The sequence below is a fragment of the Electrona antarctica genome (assembly GCF_951216825.1).
Source record: "Electrona antarctica genome assembly, chromosome: 8".
In the NCBI taxonomy this organism is placed as follows: domain Eukaryota; kingdom Metazoa; phylum Chordata; class Actinopteri; order Myctophiformes; family Myctophidae; genus Electrona; species Electrona antarctica.
Window position 1 is genome coordinate 11590986 of NC_136789.1, and position 23376 is coordinate 11614361.

Below are 23376 nucleotides of genomic sequence, written 5' to 3' on the forward strand. Positions count from 1 at the left end.
ACACGTCCATCTAGTAGACCATGGGTTTTCAACAGGTGGTCCGTGGACCACTGGTGGTCCGTGGAGGTATTGCATGTGATCCCTGACCATGCATTTAGTAATGTAGGATTTGTTGATTTTTTTAAATGTTCTTTCCACTAGTTGAGAAACCGTGAACTGAATGACCTGGTGACCTATGATGAGTCCATCCATGTCATTTACTGACAAGTTGGAGTTCAAGAAATTCAACAGAAAAAGGGAGTTAGAATCTCAAGAAAGGGGAAGTGCACTGAATGACCTGGTGACCTATGATGAGTCCATCCATGTAGTCATTTACTGACAAGTTGGAGTTCAAGAAATTCAACAGAAAAAGGGAGTTAGAATCTCAAGAAAGGGGAAGTGCACCGGATTGTCTGGTTGAGTCATTATTATTAGGACATTTTACCAGTAGTAGTCAACGGTTGAGAAACAGTGGGATGTTGTATACACATGGGATGCATAGCAAGTGTTAAGTTACAAAAGCACTAATCTTAGCCCATATCCCCACCCAACACAATAGTGGTCCCCAGGTTGATTTGAAAAAATGCATTGAATGAGTAGTGCCCATGACGCGGGAACGAAATTCATTTTCTAGGCACTTTTTCTGGGGTCCCAACACGGCCTATAGTTGATTAATTACATGAAAACAATGATTTATTGTATTACAAGTTTTCTGAAATTGTATATTTAAATATGCAAATTAGGCATTATATAGGAAAATATGCCTGATTTTGCATGACTGTCAATTGAATATTGTATTGACAGAGTCAACATTCTTATTTCATTTTGTTAACATGTCAAAATCAAAGGTTTTAAATGAGGGAATATTCAATGTCCATATAGTAGCCAATGTATCATCTAACTATAAATGCAAAGTCTCTGTGTCTGTACAGCTGTACGTCTGTAATACATGTAACACCAAAACCGTTCGCCCCACCTACTTCAAATTCGACACACGCGTTCTACACCCCCACAGGGAGTGCAGTGCCCGGTGTTGAGTTGGTCGGACCCATGATTGTTCAGAACCGCCACAAAAGGCCTCTGCCCGGGCCACAGCTGACATCACAAGGCCTCTGCCTCTGCAACTCCATATTTGGGCATGCCTAAATACGGGTTCGTCCCACCGACTTCTGACATCTGCATAGACCCCATATTTGGGCATGCCTGACAAAGATGGGCATAAAAGGTGATACCGCTGACATCACCATGACTTGACCAGCTCAACAGAACGATGAATTGGCTAATAGATGGCAGTTACAGATCACCTTTTTTACATGCCAATATCCCCAAAGGTACCCGAGCCTATACTGCAACCGGATGCGTGACGCACAACAACGTGCATAGAGAGCTGAGTCAGACAAAGCACGAGATGCACGCCTAAAGCTGCAAGATCTGTGGTTGGTGTCAATGCGGGATGCACTCTCAGTCCACGGCCACGCATCACCCTGTGTCCAACCAACATCATCTATCCATTCACTCTGCCCCACCAGTTTCCAGTGAGACCCTGCTTCGGCATGACTGTCAATAAGTCTAAGGGCCAGACACTACAACGTGTTGGGGTCTTCTGCATGAGGAACTTCTTCAGCCAGCCTGGTGTCGAGTTTTAAGCATATATGAAAGTATTGAATAAGTAAAATGACTATTCCAGTCAATTACCCATACTTGAATTATGCAGAAAGGTGTGATTATAGGTCTCTACACAATAATGGCTCAAACGTTTATCATATATCTTTGTAAGAATGTGTGTGGTAATATAGGGGGCCACATATTCAATGCATGATAACGACCACTAAGCTATGTGTCTGCAATGGTTATCATGCCAAACTATGAAGTAGAGATGCACAACAAGTAAAAAAAAAATCACACCAGCTTTGCCCACCGATTTGATTCTATAGCTATGGCCCTGGCTCGTGTTATCACACTATAATAGTGTTTCTGATTGTATCTCTAGAGTTACAAAACGTACAAACACATGTTACCACTCATATTAAAGCTTAGAATGGTGAGCAGTTTTCTATAGCCATTAGGAACATGTTGGTTCTTAGCACACACTTCCAAAATGGGGATATTTGCAAGCCTTATTTTAAATTTCTTAGATGTGTGTGCAAAATACTGCATTAAAAGCCCATTTAAGCATATATGGAAGTTTTGTGGAAGTAAAATAACCATTCCAATCAATTCCCCATATTTGAATTATGCAGAAAAGTGGTTTCATTGGTCTCTGCACAAAGTAAGGTTCAAAAGTTGATCATATATTTGTTGTCACAATTTGCATGTGGCAATATAGGGGTGCATGTACTCAATGCATGATAACTACCACTAAGCTGCTAGTCTGCGATTGTTATCATACAAAAATGTGAAGTAGACAAGTACAGCTAGTCAAAAATTCAAACAAGAATTTGCCCACCCATTTCGTAATTAACGCGCAAATTAGGGGGGTCTGGCTCATGGACTATACCTTTGGGGAAGGGGGTTGTTGCCCAGACAGGGGCCAGATTCAATAGTGGGTGAAATGTTACAATGGTAATATGTTGTAAAACAATGAGTAATGGTAATATTTAGTAATGTTTTCACCTTTACAAAAAAATAAAAATAATTTTATAATATAATAATTCTTCTTTACCACTTGCACCACAGCAAACCTATTCTGGGGGAACATTCACCAAAATTAGCTGATCTACAAGCTCACAAGCTGTCATGATGAGGTTGTGCAGCCTATATATTTTGGTTCTTTGTATATAGTGCTTAAATTTGTCCTTTAATGCAGACCGATTAAAACAAGGCAACATAAACCCATAATAATTGAATAAGTGTGGAAAAAATCATTGGTTTGTGATCAGATTGACTGCTTAATGAACAGTAAAGACATCAGGATTAGGTTAAACCTGGCTGTTGGCCTGGTCCGGAGCAGGCTAAATCCACAGCATTAGTTTCCATGGTAACTAGTGTGGCATTGCTTTCATGAAACTGAATCAAGCCTCAACATATCCAGGTTTACTGGCAAGCATGAGGGTCCTTGTGTAGCAGAGTGGCTCAGAGCCTCAGCCTGATGGCTATTAGCCTTTCACGTGGGAGACCCGAGGGTGTCAAAAATGGGGGTGAGTGTAGCAGAGTGGATCAGAGCCACAGCATGATGGCCTCCGTCGGTCCATATCCCTTTGGTCTATTGGACTTTCACACGGGAGACCCGAGTTCGAATCCCCGGTGTTACACTTGCAAATAAAACATTTGAGAACCACTAGCACTAGTTGGACTCCTAATACAACAGTGTTGTAGTAAATAAGTGTCATACATATTCTGAAGAAAACCTGGAGTCTTGACATTCAGTAATTGAGTCTTATGATCAAAATAAGAACATTATAATGATGTGTAAAAAAGGAAATAAAAGTCCAAGTCTGGACACATTTAAATGTATGGACATGTTGATGACCCCTGCCTTTAGTGTGACTTGGGCACCACAAACCACTGCAGATAAACATTCAGCCACTAGATGTCGCACTACTCCTTCTGCCTCCTCATATTTCATGGAGTGGAGTGAGATCAGTCAGACAGGGAGTTAGACTCCGCTTCCTCAGTTTAATAAAGTGATGACTCTTTCATGCTAGCGGGATGAATTCATTTTTTATTTTGATTTAAGTTATACTACATTATGTTATTGGCTTGTTATTCTGCCTCATTCTAAAAGCTCTGTGGATGTTTTTTTTTTAAATCAATATCACTTTAAAATAATAAGATCCAGGATAGTCTTGAGGTCAGGGATGCTAACAAACACATTAGGGTGATAAAAGAGAGAGCTACCCAACGAACTGAACGGCGATTTCCACATTAGTGTAGCTATCCTCATCCTTGTAGGAATCAAAATTGCTGTATTCCATTGTAGACGACAACATGACAGGACAGCCAATAAAACCTTCAGGTTGTTCTTGTCAGCAGTGCTACAGTCAGAAGAAATTACAGTTTGGCTGCAACAAGAATGAATGTGGCCCCATGTGACATGTCGTAGCCAGAATCAGAATGCTGTATTTGACATAGGTAGGTAGTCTAGTATTTTTCAGTAAATGAAATTAAATCATGTGGAACTTGGGATCGACCAGATTTTAGGTACATCTGTGGCCTACTGGCAGTGTGCCGATCGGCCCAGCGTTTTTGCAAGATTAGCTCTGGACACAGACAGATACACAGACCCTCTCATAGACGGCTAGACCCTTGCAGAGCCATCATGTCATATAGTACAAGGTCTCAGGCCACTGGGGCCTTCGTCAAGTCTATAAAATGGTACCACATGGGAAAATGTGTGAATTCTCAACTTCCGAGTGTCATTCTCTTACCCGTGCATAGGACCAGACTGGGGCCCACTGTTGGTGATGTTGTCGAAGAGGTTGCTCATGCGGGGGTCCTGGTTGCTCTCCTCTGCTGTGCTGAAGTGGTAATCCATCACCTTGTCTACTATATTGTGAGGGATGCCGCCGCCACGGTCCGAAATCCTGACAGACAATGGTGAGATTGAAGAGCGATGACAACATTATCTCAGGGGTTTTAACCTGGCCTGTAATAGACCTGCTGACTTAGTGAATTCGTTTTGTGTGCACTGTAGGATAGGTCTTCAGGATTCTGAATGGAAAATATTAGATAATAATACCCGATATCCACCCGGTCCGTGTTTTATTATTATGGACAATTGGGTCTGGATCGGTTCAGATTTGATTACCTCTCTGGGTCCTGAGTCTGTTGATCATTATGAGTAATACCTGAGTGGATCCGGGAAGATCCTTGCTCAGCACTTATCAAGAGAGAAAAGCATTAAGTGCTGCATGATGATTAGGCTGTGTCTGACCTAGGATCAGATTACTACAGCGCAAAAATAAGTGAGGAAAGAGATGAACTGCGCATGCATGTCAGGCTTCCAGCGGAGTTCGTTGAGTTGGGACAGAGGACCAAACTATACATTAGTAGTCCAAATTGTATTCTGACCCCTTCCCGAAAAAGGGAATAATGTAATGTATAAATCCATGATTTATACATTATGGATAATTAGTATGGACTTATATGGTTATTCGTCTCAACTGCTCATGAAAATGTTTAAGAAATTTGTTCTGAGATCTGATTGGTAGTCTAGAAAGTAAAACATTTAATCAGTTCTCTGAACTAATTTCACAGGTTCGGGTGCATCATTTTGGACCCATGAAGAGCTCTACTGTAGGATGTACATGCTACTTAACCACTTAAGCTCTATGCTTCATCGTACAATAAATAGCGGAAATAGCCAAAAACAACGTGTTGTGGGCTTGCAGATCTGCTATTTTTGAAAAGATTTAAAACTTTTTCTTTCTTTTTTTATGGAGGGATAGAGAGTAGGCTGACAGGAAATGGGGAGAGATATGGGGGGGGGGGTGACATGCAGTAAAGGCCGTCGGGAGTCGAACTTGCGGCACACTGCCAGACTGGATTACCAGCAAATTTAAAACTTTTTGACCTGCCACGAGTCTGTCATTAAATACCTTAGAAGTGCTACCCCACACTATCTCATTAGTACTTCTCTAATGGCTGCAGAGATTGATGGGGTTGTAAGGCTATGTATGACCAATGACCATCAGAAATAACAGTCTGTTCAAAAGCTTTCAACCGTTTCTAACTTCTGAGCTCAACTTATCCAAACAGAAGAGATAGCTAATCACTGGCCCTGGGATATGCTGTGTCAGGTTTCTTATTCAAGCTGCTGAATGCCGGATTCCAAGCGATTGTGGGAAATTAAATAGCTTCCTAACTGCTGTGGTGAAAGTAACCAAGTAGATTTAAGTACTGTACTTAAGTACAATTTTGAGGTATTTTTGTACCTTACTTGAGTATTTCTGATTTCCAATACTTTTACTTCTACTCTACTACATCTCAGGTCTAAATATTGTACTCTTACTCCACTACATTTAATCGGAACACTTTAATCAAAAAAAAGTAACCGATCTACATGCTCACAATAAGTACATTTTTTATTTTATACCAATACTTTTGTACTTTTACTGAAGTAATTTTTTTGAATACCAGACTTTTACTTGTAACAGAGTATTTCTGCATTGGAGTATTGAAACTTTTACTTAAGGAAAACATTTAGGTAGTTTTTCCACCACTGCCTAACTGGTTGTGCTGGATGGACATTCAGCCACTCACCTAATGACGAAATCTGTGTCATTATTGGCGATGGTGACAACCACATCAGGCACGTTGTATGGAGTATCCAGGTGGCTCTCCATGGTGGCCCTGCAGGGACAAAATAGTAGATTGAAAGAGGAAACGTTGAACTCAGTATTACACGACAAAAGTATTTCAGCCTAAAGACTTTATTGCTATTAAAATGGCAGATAACAACCCAAGCTAAAGTGCTTGCATTTTCAATGCCAGTACTAAATGCAAAAAGACCACATGTGTGAAATGAAAACCAATTAATCCAACTAAATCAAATCATTTTCATTCAGGGCTGTTTTTGAGTACCATATATTTTCAGATCTTCCCACCCACGGTAACATAACAAGACTTTACCTTCAAGGAATAATGTTAAAATATAGACAGCACATAGAAGTCAAAACAGGAAGAATATATACATTTTTGAAACAACAATAGTGTGAATGTTGCATTCTCCCCAAGTCATAGCTTATATGTGCCCAGTGCCCACAGTGACAAGTCGTAGCCAATCGGAATGCTGTATGCCCTAGCCTAGATAGCCTGTTCTTATTGTGCCAATGACCCTTTTGACAGTCAAAACACTAGGCTTTAGGCTGAAACAGGGTGGGATCCTTATTTGGATAATACAATGATAATTCTATACCAAGAGTTCCCAAACATCTCCATGCCAAGGACCGCCAAATAGCCACAGTCTCTGGCTACGGCTCACTAAATGCCTTAAAAATTAAGAATAAGAAAATATCGAATCTGTAACCTTGCAGATTGGCTAGTTTAGCCATTTTTGCACATTTTTGGCAATAATGACATGGTTCAACTGGTATTGTAAATTGGTATGAACTGAATTTGAATGTAAATAATTTGTATAAGTCATGATTTTTTTTAAAGGTTTCCGTCAACCAACCTATGGACTCCACGTTGAAAACCTATGGACTACTATACCATCTTATGTGTTAAAGCTGCCAACAGGGAAGTAATTTTCAACTGCACACAGTCATTACATAACTACGATACTTGCATAAGAGATATACAAAAGGCAAAATGTAAACTTAGATGCCGCTAAATGTGGACACTCAAGCATAAAGCAGATTCAAGGGATTTCCTGGTACGTTTAACCACTTAAACCCTACTTCATTGACTGGGGTCGTCCCCAAGGTGACTATACTTGTGTCTATACTCCTACACCACCTCTTTGTCAAAAATAGTCATCTAAAAACTCACATTGTAGGTCTTCTATTTTCGCAAAATGTTTGCCTATTATGACACGCCCAGAATAGGGATAGTGGTATAGATAGTTCATGTGGTAAATCGAGAGCTATTTAATACATAGGGGAATGTACAGTTAGTATAATGGCAATGTGGAAAACACGAAATTTGAAGCTGCTGTGGTTGTGTGCTGTGTGGCTGAATGTTTCTTTGGGACATAAATGCTGCATCATGTGAACGTGTGGATGGATGGGGTTTCTATGTGTGCGTTGTTATGTGTGGGTGGATGGGGTTTCTATGTGTGCGTTGTTATGTGTGGGTGGGTGGGGTTACTATGTGTGCGTTGTTATGTGTGGGTGGATGGGGTTTCTATGTGTGCGTTGTTATGTGTGGGTGGATGGGGTTACTATGTGTGCGTTGTTATGTGTGGGTGGGTGGGGTTTCTATGTGTGCGTTGTTATGTGTGGGTGGGTGGGGTTTCTATGTGTGCGTTGTTATGTGTGGGTGGGTGGGGTTACTATGTGTGCGTTGTTATGTGTGGGTGGATGGGGTTACTATGTGTGCGTTGTTATGTGTGGATGGATGGGGTTTCTATGTGTGCGTTGTTATGTGTGGGTGGGTGGGGTTTCTATGTGTGCGTTGTTATGTGTGGGTGGGTGGGGTTACTATGTGTGCGTTGTTATGTGTGGGTGGATGGGGTTACTATGTGTGCGTTGTTATGTGTGGGTGGATGGGGTTACTATGTGTGCGTTGTTATGTGTGGGTGGATGGGGTTACTATGTGTGCGTTGTTATGTGTGGGTGGGTGGGGTTTCTATGTGTGCATTGTTATGTGTGGGTGGATGGGGTTACTATGTGTGCGTTGTTATGTGTGGGTGGGTGGGGTTACTATACTTTGTATACATATTATTTGGTGTCCTTAAAATCAAGAACATTTATTTTGTATGAAATATGCTTTATAAATAAAGTGACTGTTTATTCCCCTGATATGACTGAATGTTTTCAGTTGTTGGATTATTGATTTAATGAACTAAATTACTGCAGCTTCCAATAAATACTGCTATCAAACAGCTGAGAAATAGAGTTCTAAAACTTGTTTAGTTTCCTTCATTGTTGCCCCCTAGCATTTCAGAGAATGCTTAACTAATAGACTAATTTATCATCTAATGAAAATCAATGGCAACTACAGATTCAAAGGACAAGAAGGTCACATAGTCTCTCAGATGTTTTCAAACAATTTAGGTATTTAGCAGACGCACAGTAAGCAAGAACAACATGGTAATACATCAAATACATAAAATAGTCAGAAGAACCTAATGGTGGAATATCTATAATGAAACAAACACATTTTTGTTAGAAGTACTGCTTCAGATTTTCAGCAATCTGATGCAAATATTGCTGTGTGTGTGTGTGTGTGTGTGTGTGTGTGTGTGTGTGTGTGTGTGTGTGTGTTGAATGAATGAATGGTGAGGATGCAGTAGGTGGTAGTACAACAGGGTCTGAAAGTTGCAGCTCAGTATAGTATAGTAGCATATAGTCCATTGTATGTGCTGAATCCACAACATTCAGTATTATACTGCACAAGTCACGTTACTGCTACAGCCACTGTTTTGCTTTTGTGACTTGTGTACAGTGTATAAGGTATATAATAGGTCCAGGACTACCCATTTAGATTGCTCTGTGTTGCAGTCAAATATGCTTTTTGCCACCTTGCTTTTAATTGTTCTGACATTTCTATAATGTTCTTGCATTTTCTCACACTGTTGAGGAGGCTCAAAGCACAATAACTTCACAGCCTGAAAGTTTAAAAACAGCTGTAGTGCTGTAGACATGACAACAACAAAACCCGAAACCTTGGATAGAATGCAATCCAGAGATTGAATCTCTCTCTATTATGCCCACCATAGTGTGTTATGTAGACAATACATCCGAGCCACCAGTTTTCAAAACAGTGTCTATGCCTCTCTGTCAACCTCCTGCTCTCTGGTTTCAGCACAATGAATGGAGGGAATGTAGCTGAACTGAAGCCAGGAACTGGAGCCAAGAACAGTGTGTTCCCAGGCGGAATAATAAGGCACACAAGCCTCAACAGTCCGATCGAACGTGCTAACTGACCACCTCTCATCTTCCAAGTCAAAATTAGGAGCCTTTGTTCAACCAAAACCTTGCCTGATTCTCTTTGTAGCGCCTTATAGTAACACAGCCTCATATACGAGTGCAATTTCTCCTGGTCCAACCATGGAAGCTAATATCCATCACATCCGTGTATGTCAGACTCATCATAGCACTACTCCCACCTTTAGATACTGCTGCGCATCACAGATCTAATAGCCTCGTTACCAGGCTTTCATTTTCGTCGGCGCAAAAAATGAAAGCCTGGAGGAACGCATTGGCCGCTCTGGGCTAGAAGTGGGAGTCAACCCTTCCGGGTGGGCGTCGCTCCAAATGATGTGACGTAGCGCTGCACTGGGGGGGGTGACAGAAATTAGCTCCACATCAATCTAAACTAAACTAAAGCTTTCCATCCTGTCCTGTCGTAGGACATCCGGTTGTTATGGACCAATAGCATTTGTTTGAGGATAAAGCAATCGATACGGGATGCACACGCAGATTAGACACACCAGCGGACCGACATGCTGAAACGGTCAGACATGTGCTGCTCTCAATGTGCTTTAAATAACTGGTTGCAGCTGGGATGAGCCTGGATTCAAGAGTATCGAGTAAAGTGATAAAATCTGCTGCCGATTCTTTTAATTATGTAACACAAACTTTTGTCATCCAGTAAAGTTTCTGCTCCTCATTTCACAACAGGCTTGTTGCAAGGGTATACAAACAAAGATGCACAGGAAGGACAAACAGCCCGCATTACAGACTAGGCACACTGATGTTTTCATTACATTATAACAGATTGTGCTTAAGATTTCTCCCAAAACCCATAACAACCTGTAGTGCACTCAAACAGCTTGTGTCAAAAATCTGCCAGTGACTGAATGCATTCTCATCCTGATTGAGATAGATGTGTCTTCTACCCGGTAACAGCCACTGTAAAGATGGGTTAGCTGCCAGCTACTATAATACTAATAATGACTAGGGCCTAGTCATTATTAGTATTATAGTAGCACTAGGGCATGTTCTGAAACGTTGTTGCAGTGTTGTATGAATAAAGCCATCAGTCATACTCATACATGAAACATACAGTTGGCTTTCTGGGCCTGTTACATAATACAACTGTTGACCTACTTCTGCAGCATTGGTCTTGGAATGTCTTGTAAGTTCATGTAAGCATACTGTAAATAGTAAATGACAGCCTCAGTTCCACTCCACAATTTAGTATATTAGCAACAATGGTTGTATTGTGCAACAATCTTTTTTGCTATTACAAAATATTCAAGTCACACCTGTGTGAAAGGTTGGCGGTTTGCTCAAGTTTTGTCATTAGAAATTTGACAATGTCTCTTCTTAGACTTCGACTGCCTCGATTATGGGAGCGAGATACATATGAAGGTGTGACTAGCATTTCACTGCAAACTCCATGGATTGGATTGTCAATCGATTCACAATACTGAACCAATATTTGTGGAGGTGGCTGTATATGAAAATGTAAATATATATGCCATATATATAGAATGTTTATTTTTTTAAATAATGTTTTCTGTTGTCTGTAGTGAAATATACTTTATCTAATTTCACACATTTGTAAAGTTGGTTGCCTGCTGTAACTGTCCAGGAACAACAGATGAACTTGTGCTGTGTGTGTGTGGCTGTCCACTGAACTGAACATGAACTTGTGCGGTGTGGGACAGTTGATTAACCATCCACTGTCCCTGCTACATAAACAAAGCAAGAAAGCAAAGCAAACATAAGCAGTGTTAGTGTTACCTCATGGAATTCTTGAGTAACTCAGGCAGAATGTAATCCAGAGGCAGGGTAATGAAGGGGAAGCGAGCGGCTACATGGCCGTTGATCCTCACCCTGGGGGAGTTTCCATACTGGTGCTCACACAGACGTCTGGTGGAGAGAAGGAATACACTTTTAGAGTCATCATTCTGATTTAAAAATTTTAAAAATAGCATATATATCGTTGCCGTCGGGTGGAAACCTTGTATGTCCAAAACCGTTCTCTCTTCATTAATATTCTGAAACCATTTGAAAAGTTCACAACACGAAGCAATGTGACACGTTGTGAACGGCTATTTTCACCCCTTGTTTGACACTAAAGTAGATCATTAAAACTCATTCATGCCACAGGACGCCTTTTGACGCCTTTCCCATATGGCATAGATTGCCATGGACGCCTTTTTATAATTTTTAATTGCTCTAATCCGGTGTGCAAGTGACGACATGCACATGACGTGCGCAATGGATTTCAATTTTCTTTCTTTTTTTATAATGGGCTTTTTTGGCACATAATCAACGCCTAGTTTAACCCCGGTGGCACTAAATGATTAATCTGCCAAAAAACATAAAAAGTTGAAATATGGAGACGAGAGCAATGATATGCATTCTTTCTAGAAAATTAGAAACTCCAAGTCATGCAAGGTTTAACATTGGTTAGGAAGCCAGGGCGGGAATTGAACACAATCCTGCCATCACTGAGCATGAGGCTTAGTCTAGACAGAGAAAAGAGACAATCCTACTGATGGGCCTGGCTGGCACCTAAACAAACATGAATGACTAGCCTTTCAACGACAGAGGGCCAGATGAAGGTTTTTGTATTTGCTCACTTGTATTTCTACCTTTATAAAGACCAAATATTCAAAAAGATAGGAAAATGAGAGAACCCCACCCAATATGTAGTGGTCTATTTTAAGGCTTGGGTTTAGGGTTAAAATTAGGAATGTCCCGATCACGTTTTTTTGCTCCTGATCCGATCATTTAATTTGAGCATACCGATTTTTCCCGATCCGATATTTATATTTTATAGAACACGTTTATGCCATATCACAATATCCCATATCACAGATAATTTCCAGTCTAATATCATGATATGGATATAATATTCCCTATCACGTTTATTGGCTCCCGATCAAATTCCGATTTCTGATCACCCGATCCGATCAGGACAACCTTAGTTACAATGTTGGCTAATGTATGCAAGATCAACACATATTAAAATGATGCAAACCTTTGTTATTTACTGTAGCTAACTGGGAATAATATAAGTCAAAACATTGTCAATCATCTTTGTCTGTTGTTTCTGTACTCCATAGTGAAAATGACTTTTCAGATGCAAACAAAGCTGATTCTGACAATATTCAGTACATTATATGAAAATAAAAAATACTCTTATAATATGGGGAAAATAAAATCATATACCCTGGAAGTTGAATATTTTCTAGTGCAACTTTTCTCTAGTAAACATCCTCAATGAGATTCAGTTGTCTCAATACAAAGGTCATTGTGAAATGTACAGTGCGATATATATGCGGTGTAATAAAAGTATGCAAATATAACAGCTTGAGCAACCAGGATGCCACCAACCTGAACTTTGTCTTGGAAGCTAAAGGCCATTTTGACCCCATAAGGACATTTGATAAGATGGAACTGAAAATGTATGGGAACAATAGCCGGTACCTAGGTACTGAAATACAACGTCTCAAATCTTATCAGCTTATCTGAAAATAAGCAGAGGCCGATGAGAGCAGGGAGAGAAGAGAACAGTCATAGTGGCGGTAAGGTCATCTAAAGATAACCCATCTGAGTGAACAAACACCAAACTCACCTAGCGAAGTCCACCCATTTCTCTATGATCTTTTTCGGAGAGAGACGCCTGCAGATGATCCCCACGAAATCCGGCTAAAATTAATAAATGAGTGAATGAAAAAGCACTGTCACCAAGAAGGAAGTTGGAAAAAGAAATATATCATTCAAGAGTCAGTAAGTGGTTTTGTAATGGGTGAGAGACATGACTGCTACAAACAAAAGGAAATTATGATGTTCAATAGTCAGCACTTTTATTAAGCACTCTAACCCTGGTATCTCATAATAATATTGATATAATATTGATAAATGAGAAAGAGGAAGATTGTGTATTGGCCGAGGTGCAAGACAAGCAGCAGTATCACAAATGGAAGTAGAGTCTGCACACTGGAAATACTGGAAAAAAAACCTCTGCTGTATTTTATTTGTGTCAACGTTTCGATCAGAATCAAATCAAATAGCCTGCATCCTTAGACTCACCATGCAAAGGACGCAATCATGTCACCCTCCGGGGGTCCTGGGATGCAATACTGTACTCAGTACTGTACTCTAACGTCGTTGAAGTAGGACTCATAAAATGTCCCTGTGACCCATCTAAAAGACCACCCCTGGGTCCCGGGGCCCATTACATTGAAAACTTATTTACATCAGTGTACATCATGTACATGTCGTGTCCTGATTAAGATCTGATCTGATCGAAACATACACTTCTAAAGAAAACCATTGAGTTCAACACAAAACTTAAACAGACATACATTGTCCTCGTGGAGGGCTAGGTGGTGTGTGGCCAACATGCGGATGCCCAGACGAGAGCAGAGGGTGGTGTCCAGGAAGTTGCGGATCATCATCTCGTCCTGGGATGTCAGGAGAACAAAAAGCTGGTATCTGCTTGTGCTTTGATCTGGTTTACCTAGCTAACTAACTGTTTGCTAAATATCAAAAAAGGACAGACCCACACTTGCAATCAATTGCTATATTCATCAATGAATCTGTCAAAACTTTTATATAATTTGATCACCTTGACTTAATATGTTGTCAAAAATATAACCCAAGCATTTACATTTTGGTTGGAGAGTTGCTTAATATGTTGTAAAAAATAAAGCCCCAGCATTTACAGCACGGTGATATTAGAAAATGTTCTAATATGTGTCCGATAATTATGTTAACATATCATGCAGTCTCTACCTGGATGTGTTTGCGAGACTCCCTGAAGCCTTCAGCCAGCAGTGTCACCACATCTTTATGGTCATCTAGTAGCTGCTGAACCAGTTTACAGAAACGAGTCTCCATCTCTTGGTCTGTGATCTGTTAAATGTGACCAAAGCAAATGGTTTCAATTCAAGGTATTGTATGCTCTTGTCCTTTCACCTCAAATATTTCAAACTCCAATTTCAGCCTGCCTACCAATGCATCAATGATTGTCTTCTAAATCACTCATTCTGAAAGTAAACCACATTTGTTTACAGTCGATTCACAATCACATGCATCATTCTTTTGCTTTGTAGAAAGAAAGTCTATGTCCCCCATACATCAGAGAGAACATACCCCCAGACCCCATACATCAGAGAGAACATACCCCCAGACCCCATACATCAGAGAGAACATACCCCCAGACCCCATACATCAGAGAACAAGCCCCAGTTTGGTGACATACAAGGTTTCCACCCAACAGCGAAGACATGCATGGTAAGTACATGCTCCCAGTTGGATAACAAACTGCCTGGCATACCACGACACTACAGCATGATTACATGACTGAACAGAATCACACATGGTGGGACTGGATCTTGCCGATGATTGTACCCATGCAATCATCTTCAAATGTTGAGATTTTGTAATTCATTAAAATGTATGCTTTATCATGTCAGAACTCTCTCCTGCATCATAGCAGGCTGTGGCTCATACTCCTGCCATCTCAAGTTGAGGTGGTTTGGAATAAAATGTATATCGCAATTTAATTTGAAGCACCGACGGTAATAGAATATATATGTATCACAGTATATTCCGTTTCCTTAATATTCAAATTCATTAATAAAAAATACTTCAAGGGTAAAGCACTGGTGGTAAAGCATCATCATCAAAGCACCGTCTGGTACTACATGACAGCTACAAATGGAACAAAACTCTCAGAGTTTAAGTAACTTGAGAATGTTACAGTATAGATTGGGGCCCATTTAAAATAGTATCAAGAAATGGGGATCTGTGGTCTAATGGGGCTCTTAATCTCAAATTCAGCTGCTACTCAGTGACCTATGGCTTACTTTGCATGTCACAGCGACATCAGAGTTCTGTGAAAGCATGCAATAGTATCAAGAAATGGGGATCTGTGGTCTAATGGGGCTCTTAATCTCAAGTTCAGCTGCTACTCAGTGACCTATGGCTTACTTTGCATGTCACAGCGACATCAGAGTTCTGTGAAAGCATGCAGTAACACTTTAGTCCTGACTAAGGCGCTGAAGGCGGTCACATACAGGGCAGTCTGTCAACTCCTAAAGTTACATACGGGACAGAGCTGTGGGCGGTTATAAATAAGACAGTCAGCAGAGGGGTAAATACACTTGAACTTGGAAAAGCATTTCCACCTCTTTTTATGCAACATGTACTGTATGTGTGCCGCAGTCACTCACCGAAGGGAACTCGGTCAACTTGTGGTATGCTCGGATGAACAGCTCATGCTTAAAGGAAAAAAACCCAAAAAGAGTTTAAGTTAGAATTCCATCTGTAGGCTTCCTCCAAGTCCCTACGGTATGCGAGTGCACCCCCACCACATTCCTAGAAAGGCCCCCATAGCGAGGCCCCTTGCATAACTGTTCAAAAGTTGAAATTGTGTCTTCCAGGAAAACTATTTTCCTGAAAAGATTCATGCATGTTGTTTGTCTGAGATAGAAAAACAGAGGACATCCTGATTTGGAAGATTTAAAAAAACAAGGTTAGTTAGTATGTCAAACATGGGTGCAAGTCATTCTTGAGGATATTGTTCAAATTATTTGATTTGACATTTTAACAAAATGTAATTGATGTTGAGAAATCAATGTGCTGATAACAGAATCAGTGTGAAGCGTATGTTATTCTTGACATAACAAAATAATCTCATTCACATTGGTGATTATGTAAGAACTAGTGCCACGAGGAGGAAACGTGGCATCGAGCCAAGACTACAGGCGTATAGGATTATTGTGAGGATAGGAATCTAGGTGAAAGTTCATTCAGTACACAACACCTTTGCATGTGTGCTAAATGAGGTTACAATACAAATGTAACCTGAGGGCTGCGGGACAGTAGGAAACAAAGAATGAACGTTAACAATCAACATTGTACAGTGTTGACAAAAGAAACCCAAGAAAAAAACAGATTAGCTGAAAACAATATTATAAGCCCCTAATTACAATGTTTCTTGTAAAAATGAAGTAAGAATTCTCTGACACTTTAGAAGGGAAAATGCATAATGATAAAAAAGAGCTATTAGTCAACTGTTGATGTATAACTTATCGCAGCTTGATGCAAATGTGCGATGGATATCCAGGTGCTAACTAAGCACAATTTATGGTGGTCAGAGAGAATGAAATGAGCAGCTAGCTGCAGCCATTGTTATGTTTTTCCCCCCAAGTTGATGTCCAATAAAACTGCCAGCAGCACTCCTATTCTATAGCATCAGCTTCATGATTTATTATTTATTTAAGAGAGGCACTATATTCTAGTTCATTGGACTCACCACTTGTAGGATGGTGGGATTACAACCGATGATGAAGGGCAGATTTCGGAAGCCCTTGATACGGTGAGCGATACGCACAGGTAGCTCCTTATGAAGGTACTTGGCACTGCTCTGAAATTAAAACAGACACACATACAGTACAGGGGGAAGAAGTGAGGAAAGGCCTAAGATACAGTAAAATCCCAGTGCTAAATTAACACTAAGGATTTCAGTGTCTACTTGGCATACTACTAAGCATCATGCGCTAAATCTGAAATAATATATGGTGACATAGTGCCTGCATATATGACATCATCTATTTTTATATATTTATTTTTACTTTCATTTATTTTATCCATTTTAAATGAAATGCTTTATACATCGAGAATTCATTCATACTTAATTGCCATCCTCATCACAGGATAAACTAGAACTGCACTCTGTCGAGTGCCTACTTGCTTGTTGCACACAAATAGGCCTACTAGTGCGCAAGCAGAGCGCACAAGTACTGTCGACCGCTACAAACTGTCAAATCTCAGCTTCTCTGTGAAAGAACGTTTGAAATATTGAATTATTAGGTTTAGCTATTTGCTACGTACCTAGTTTTTGGAGGTAAAAAAGTAGTATTGTGAAGTATAATAAAAGTCGATGGTGACGTATATGTCGATCAGTGTCGGGTGGATTAAAGGAAATGCCTCTATGTATTATGTATATGTAATTTGATTAGCGGTATACTGTGGTTACTTTGCGTATGCCCCGTTTGATGCGTATGTATCGTAGCAGCATATGACGTCAGGGTATAACTGGTACAACTAGCTCTCAATGATGACGTAATAAAGATGTGGATTAAAGGACCCAATGCCAGGGTGTAATTGGTTTTCGATGGTGACGTAATGACGATATGTTTTAGTGTCGGGAGGATTAAAGGTAATGCCCCTATGTATACATGCATGTAATCTGACACCACTGCCATATCAAGCACGAGTAGTCATTACGCCATACACTGGCACAGCGCATACACATCAAACGGCGACATGCGCGGACGAAAACTATTACTTGCGTGCTCTGCTTGCGCAAGTAATAATACAGCAGGATAAATACAGTATTGTCAGAATGATTCAGTTCACCCCATTATCGTCTGCATGTTTTGCACACATAATGATGTAGACAAGTTAAAACAGCACAAGGTCCTGCACCGGGGACATCGGGCAAGTATAGCAATATTCCACACATCGGCCCAAGTCTACAGACTACACACAGCACATTTACACATGCTCCCCAGGTGTGGCCTTTCTGCTTTGTTGTTGCAGTGTACTGAGAGTGAGACAGGAAAGATTGGTAAGAGAATGTGTCGAGACGTGACACAGGCTCATTTCAAACCGAGAGGGTCATGATTCAAGCCTGTACACACTATTGCAGAATGAGCTGTGATTCTGTTGCAACACAGAATCGTAACTCCTCGGATTCTACTTTTCAGGGACTAGTTCGAAAATGTTTAGGGTGAAGTTGCTAATCATATAAAAATCATGCAACACAGAAGAACAAAGCTCTTAACTGCTATTAGATTAATTGATCTGGTGCAGGAGACCTGGCTGCACTTTTGCCTAGCACGAGAATGGATGGAGGAATTTGGTCTGAGCATTTACCAGGACATGGTGTCCATCTGGAGACTTCCCAGCATACAGTAGGGTGGCTGGGGTCAACCGCACTGAAGCCTGGAATGAGAGAAACAACGAAACAACGTTAAAATGTACAATCCTCAAGCTTTATGTCCGCTGCGTGTGTCCCTCTCCCAACTACAGGTGGGCGATATTGTGATAAATATCATCGAGACGATACAATGTCTCCACGATATGCCTTTTCAGAGATATCGTATATATTGTAATACAGTGAATGCATATTCTATGATTTGCTGTTCTATACCTTAATTTATACTTCTGTAGAACGACTGTTAAGTAACTTGAAAAATAACCATAAAACCTGCATGAAAAAATACCATGATAATATCGTGTATTGTATTACTGCTTGAAAAAATATTGTGATATTATTTTTTTATCGCCCAACGCTACTCCCAAAAGAGAGGTTAATTGCAGTGATATCCTAAAGATGGCGGCACATCTAGTATTTAATTTGGTGCATCGTCTCCTTCAAATAACTTTAATTACATTGTCGACCAGCAAGTGTCCTACCGGAAGCAAATATAGTTGTATTATATAGAAATTTCACGAAATACCTTTCGTTTATGGGTAGGTTTCCTTCAAAACCTAGCTGCAGAACATTATTTTATGTACTCCCAGGACAGAAAATTCTAGAATTTTCGCTGTCCTGGGCTCTAAGGGTGACGTAGGAAGCCACGCCTATCCCGTATAGATACCTGCGTGGCTACGTCAGCCCTCATTCAACTTTTCTTCTGCTAAGCTGCGAGAACGAACTTTAACATTCCAGTGTGTGCAGGGTAATATATCTCGCAAACTCGGCCGAGAGATTAATTCTTTAGGACCGTGAGATCTCTGGCACACTCTCGAAGCAAACAGAAGGATACTTCTCGAGAAAAAAAGCCGAACTTCGACACAAGTGAGTTCTAGGCAACTTGTTGCTACGCTAGCTTGTCGAAAAAACAGCTCGCGCCTCTTTTTCTCTCTCGCTAAAGCTAGCGTTTGTTAGCTTAAAGCTATCCATAGTTAGCTTAGCGCTACTAGGCAGATACGCCTGTGGTCTACTATTACACGCCACGAGGAAGATAAACCTGTGGCTGTTAAGCACTCGGACTCCTCTCTCTACAAGCAACCATGTCGCTGACGAGGGAGACCCAGCCCGGGGAAAGACGCCATCGAGGACAGCCGGTGCCCGCCGACTGTCAAGAAGGCCCCAAACAAAAGACGTGCTCCACCTGGGGATGCGGGAACACGATGTCGGGCAAAGACGGGCATGACGAGTGCATGTATTGTCTCGGCCTCACCCACACCCGTGAGTCCATGGAGGAAATCGGTCCCGTTTGCCTCCATTGTGAGAAAATGGACGACGACGTCCTAAACAACAGGCTCGGACGTGTCCAAAGGTATTATGACAACTTTGCCGCCCACGGACTCCGAGAGAGGAGCCCCACTCCTCCCCCGCGACGAGCTCGCATACAAGTCCCGCCAAAGGGGCTTTGGCCCCGCGTCACCACCGGAGAGGGACAACGAGCTACCCCGAGACAGAGGCTCGACTACTCGGGCAACAGAGCCCCAACCGGAGCCTCTTCTTCAAGAGCAGCACCTGCCGGCGCTAGCCGAGACAGGTACGCTACTTCAGCCTCTGCAACCAGGGCTCACGAGGCCACTGATTACGAGGCTCATGGCGCGAGGCCAAGGGATACCTTCGCACCGCGCCGCTCTTCCCCAGCTCCACGTGCTCGACAACACGTCGTGCAGGCCACCATTGAGTGCCCGCCCAGACATACAGCTAGACGCAGACAGCCTGCCGTTGCACCCAGCTATATGGTGGACCGCCTGGACCCTTCCCCAGACCGCGCAATGTCTCCCGGTGGGGAGCATTGGACTACCAGGGAGGAAGGGGAGCTTCGTGATGACGAGCTCCCTTCCTTCCAGGAGCAACTCCAGGACTACCACGTCCTGGACGAGGCCTACGCGGACGAGCGAGATGGCCATGATGACCTCTCCCCCGGGGACTACGTCAGCACCACTCGTCGCCCCTTCGACGACCTGGATGCCATGGACATACAGGAGCACCAGCAAGCCAGGGCTCCTGTCCCCCCGCCTCCTGTACCCCCCATGGATGACTCCAATATTTACGAGATATACAGGAAGGCTAGTGCACGTTGTAACCACACATGGCCTAAGTCAACTGTCAAGGTACTACCATGGGAAGGCAGGACTGATGAGTCCGCCCCCCCCCCTGCACCTAGAAGACAGAAGCTCCCTATGGCACAGGGCTTCGAGGAGGCCATGATGCACGCCTGGGACGAACCCCTCCTGAAGGTGGATTTTCCCAAGGCCAGCGCCAAGGGGCCCAACGACATACCAGATAAACAAACCCTCGCCATAGACTTCATGCCAGCTATGGACAAGGCTATAGCGGCCTACCTGGCCAACCCTGCAGCTCCTAGAGTGGATCACCACGTAAAGGAACCGCAGCTCCTGTCCAGCAGCGTGAGGGAAGCCTCAAAACTGAACAAGTGGCAGTATGCACACATGTCATTCGTGGCGAAGGCCCTCAATGCAGGAGCACTTCTCCAGGGTTCCATGAAGAGCCTCCTCATTGAGATGGGACAGAAGTCCATTAAAGTCCAGCTAGCGGAACTGCCAGAAGACCTGGCCGAGTTACGCCGCCTGAATCACGAGATGGCCACCCTCCAGAGGGACTCCACTCTCCACAACGCCAAGGCAATGGCATGTTCCATCCTCCAGGAGAGATGGCGTTGGGTCGATCAGACCAGCGCCATCTCCCTGGAGACAAAGAAAGAGTTTGTGGCTGGAAATATCCACCCAGACAGTATGTTTAAGGACGCTCTGGCCAAGATGTCAGAGACCATCCAACAGCTCGAGTCCTCCACCAAGACGATGAAGGCGCTCGAACCGCTGGCCAACCAGGCCGCCCCGGTAGGCCGCCCCAAGGCTAAGAAGGCACCCTGGAAGGCCAAGACCGATGACAAACCCAGGTCCCAGGACCGGAGCGGAGATAGACAGCGACAGCCTGCAGGCCGAGGCAGAGCAGACCGCCGCACCTCTCCGCCGCCCTACAAGGCCAGGAGCGCTCCCAGAGGCCGAGGCCAGGGGAAGCGCAAATGACCTGCCCGGGCCGGGTCATCTTCCCCACCACACTCAGAGTTCAAGGCCAGAGGTGGGGATCACAGATCTCACCTCAGAGCCTGCGCTGAAGCGCTTAAGGGGGCCTGTACACAGTGCTGTGAGCACCGTTGTACAGACCCCGAAAATTGTTATGTGCAATTCACATGTGTATGTTTTTCCACGTTGTTCAATAAAGAAAACAAAAAAACAAAAAACACAAAAAACAATAAAACCAACTCTGAAGGGCATAGGCCCAGTGGGAAAGATAACCCACACTGTGACAGCTTTAGCTGTCACAGGCCAAAAACTCCACGCCAATTTTTTCCAAACTCAATACCGAAAAAATTCACTAGAGGGAGACATTTCACACAAAGTAAGTCTTCCCCTAGGCAGGCCATGCACCACGCTGACAAGCACAGGGAACCCTTTGTCACGTCATCTGTCACAATGGCGGATATCCGGGGCTTCCCCGTGGATAATCCGTACAATTCAGACAGGATACAGGCTACAGTTCGCCTCGAAACCGCCCACTTCCAGGAAAATTATTTTCTCAGAAGCGAGCGGGCAAAAGGCCGCCATTCTGCAAGAGGAAATCAATTCATTAATGCAGAAAGGCGCCATCACAGAGGTGGCCCTCGACCAATCAATGAACGGTTTTTACTCCCGCTATTTCTTGGTAAAGAAAAAGGGGGGCGGACTCCGTCCCATTCTAGACCTGAGGGCATTGAATCGTCACTTAAAAAAGCTGCGATTCAAAATGCTTACTCCACCAGTCCTCCTACGCCTAATTCGCGAAGGGGACTGGTTTACGTCAATAGACCTGCAAGACGCATATTTCCACATTCCGATTTACCCGCCGCACAGAAAATTTCTGCGCTTCGGGTTCAGAGGAAAAGTGTACGAGTACACAGTCCTTCCCTTCGGAATGTCACTGAGTCCCAGAGTCTTCATAAAGTGCACCGCGGCAGCTATCGCTCCGCTCCGACAGCAAGGGATCCGTCTCGCTACATACGTAGACGACTGGATCCTACTTGCAGACTCTCCACGAGAAGCACTGTCGCACACACATCGTGTGCTCAGCCACCTCGACTCGCTTGGGTTTATAATAAACCACGAGAAGAGCATGCTTATGCCAACACAGTCAATAGACTTTATAGGCATAACACTGAACTCAATCTCTTACACGGCCCGCCTGAGCCAAGAGAGAATAGACGCAACACTGCAGTGCGTGGCGTCATTCAAAAGGGGACGCTCGATTCCTTTTCATGCATGCCTCCGGATGGCGGGGTTAATGGCCTCTGCGGTCTATTTAATCCGCCTAGCAAGGCTACATATGAGACCTTTCCAACGATGGATAGGCTCTCTACATGTACCAATGCACCGTCGGCACCAGAAGGTAACAGTAACATCACAATGCATACTAGCCCTTCAATGGTGGTCAGACAGGAAAACCCTCTCAGAGGGCGTCCCCATGGGAAAGCCTCTGATCAGGAAAGTCATCACTACAGACGCCAGCATGACAGGCTGGGGAGCCACGATGGAAGGACTCACAGCCAGAGGTTTATGGTTGGGGCCACTACGTGCCCTTCACATAAATTACTTAGAGCTCATGGCAGTCTTCCTCGCCCTGAAACACTTCGAGCAGCGCATCCTGGGTTGCCATGTCCTAGTCAGGACAGACAACACCACGGCCATGTGCTACATCAACAGACAAGGTGGACTCAGGTCCCCTCGTCTTCATCAACTGGCTCAGAAACTGATCCTGTGGTGCAACACACGCGTCCTCTCAATAGTAGCGTGT

General features: G+C 42.9%; 1 protein-coding gene across 1 annotated transcript in view; it reads right to left on the bottom strand.

The window, feature by feature from the left end:
* The window catches only part of bckdk (branched chain ketoacid dehydrogenase kinase), a 31340-nt gene that overhangs the window by 1979 nt on the left and 5985 nt on the right, over window positions 1-23376 (bottom strand). Inside the window, exons 2-10 of the mRNA XM_079508434.1 lie at window positions 18432-18500; window positions 16807-16917; window positions 15722-15769; window positions 14280-14399; window positions 13850-13948; window positions 13117-13190; window positions 11274-11402; window positions 6181-6270; window positions 4347-4502 (exon numbers count right to left, since the gene is read on the bottom strand). Coding sequence (XP_079364560.1) covers window positions 4347-4502; window positions 6181-6270; window positions 11274-11402; window positions 13117-13190; window positions 13850-13948; window positions 14280-14399; window positions 15722-15769; window positions 16807-16917; window positions 18432-18500 — 896 coding nt within the window. The remainder of the gene's footprint in view (window positions 1-4346; window positions 4503-6180; window positions 6271-11273; window positions 11403-13116; window positions 13191-13849; window positions 13949-14279; window positions 14400-15721; window positions 15770-16806; window positions 16918-18431; window positions 18501-23376) is intronic.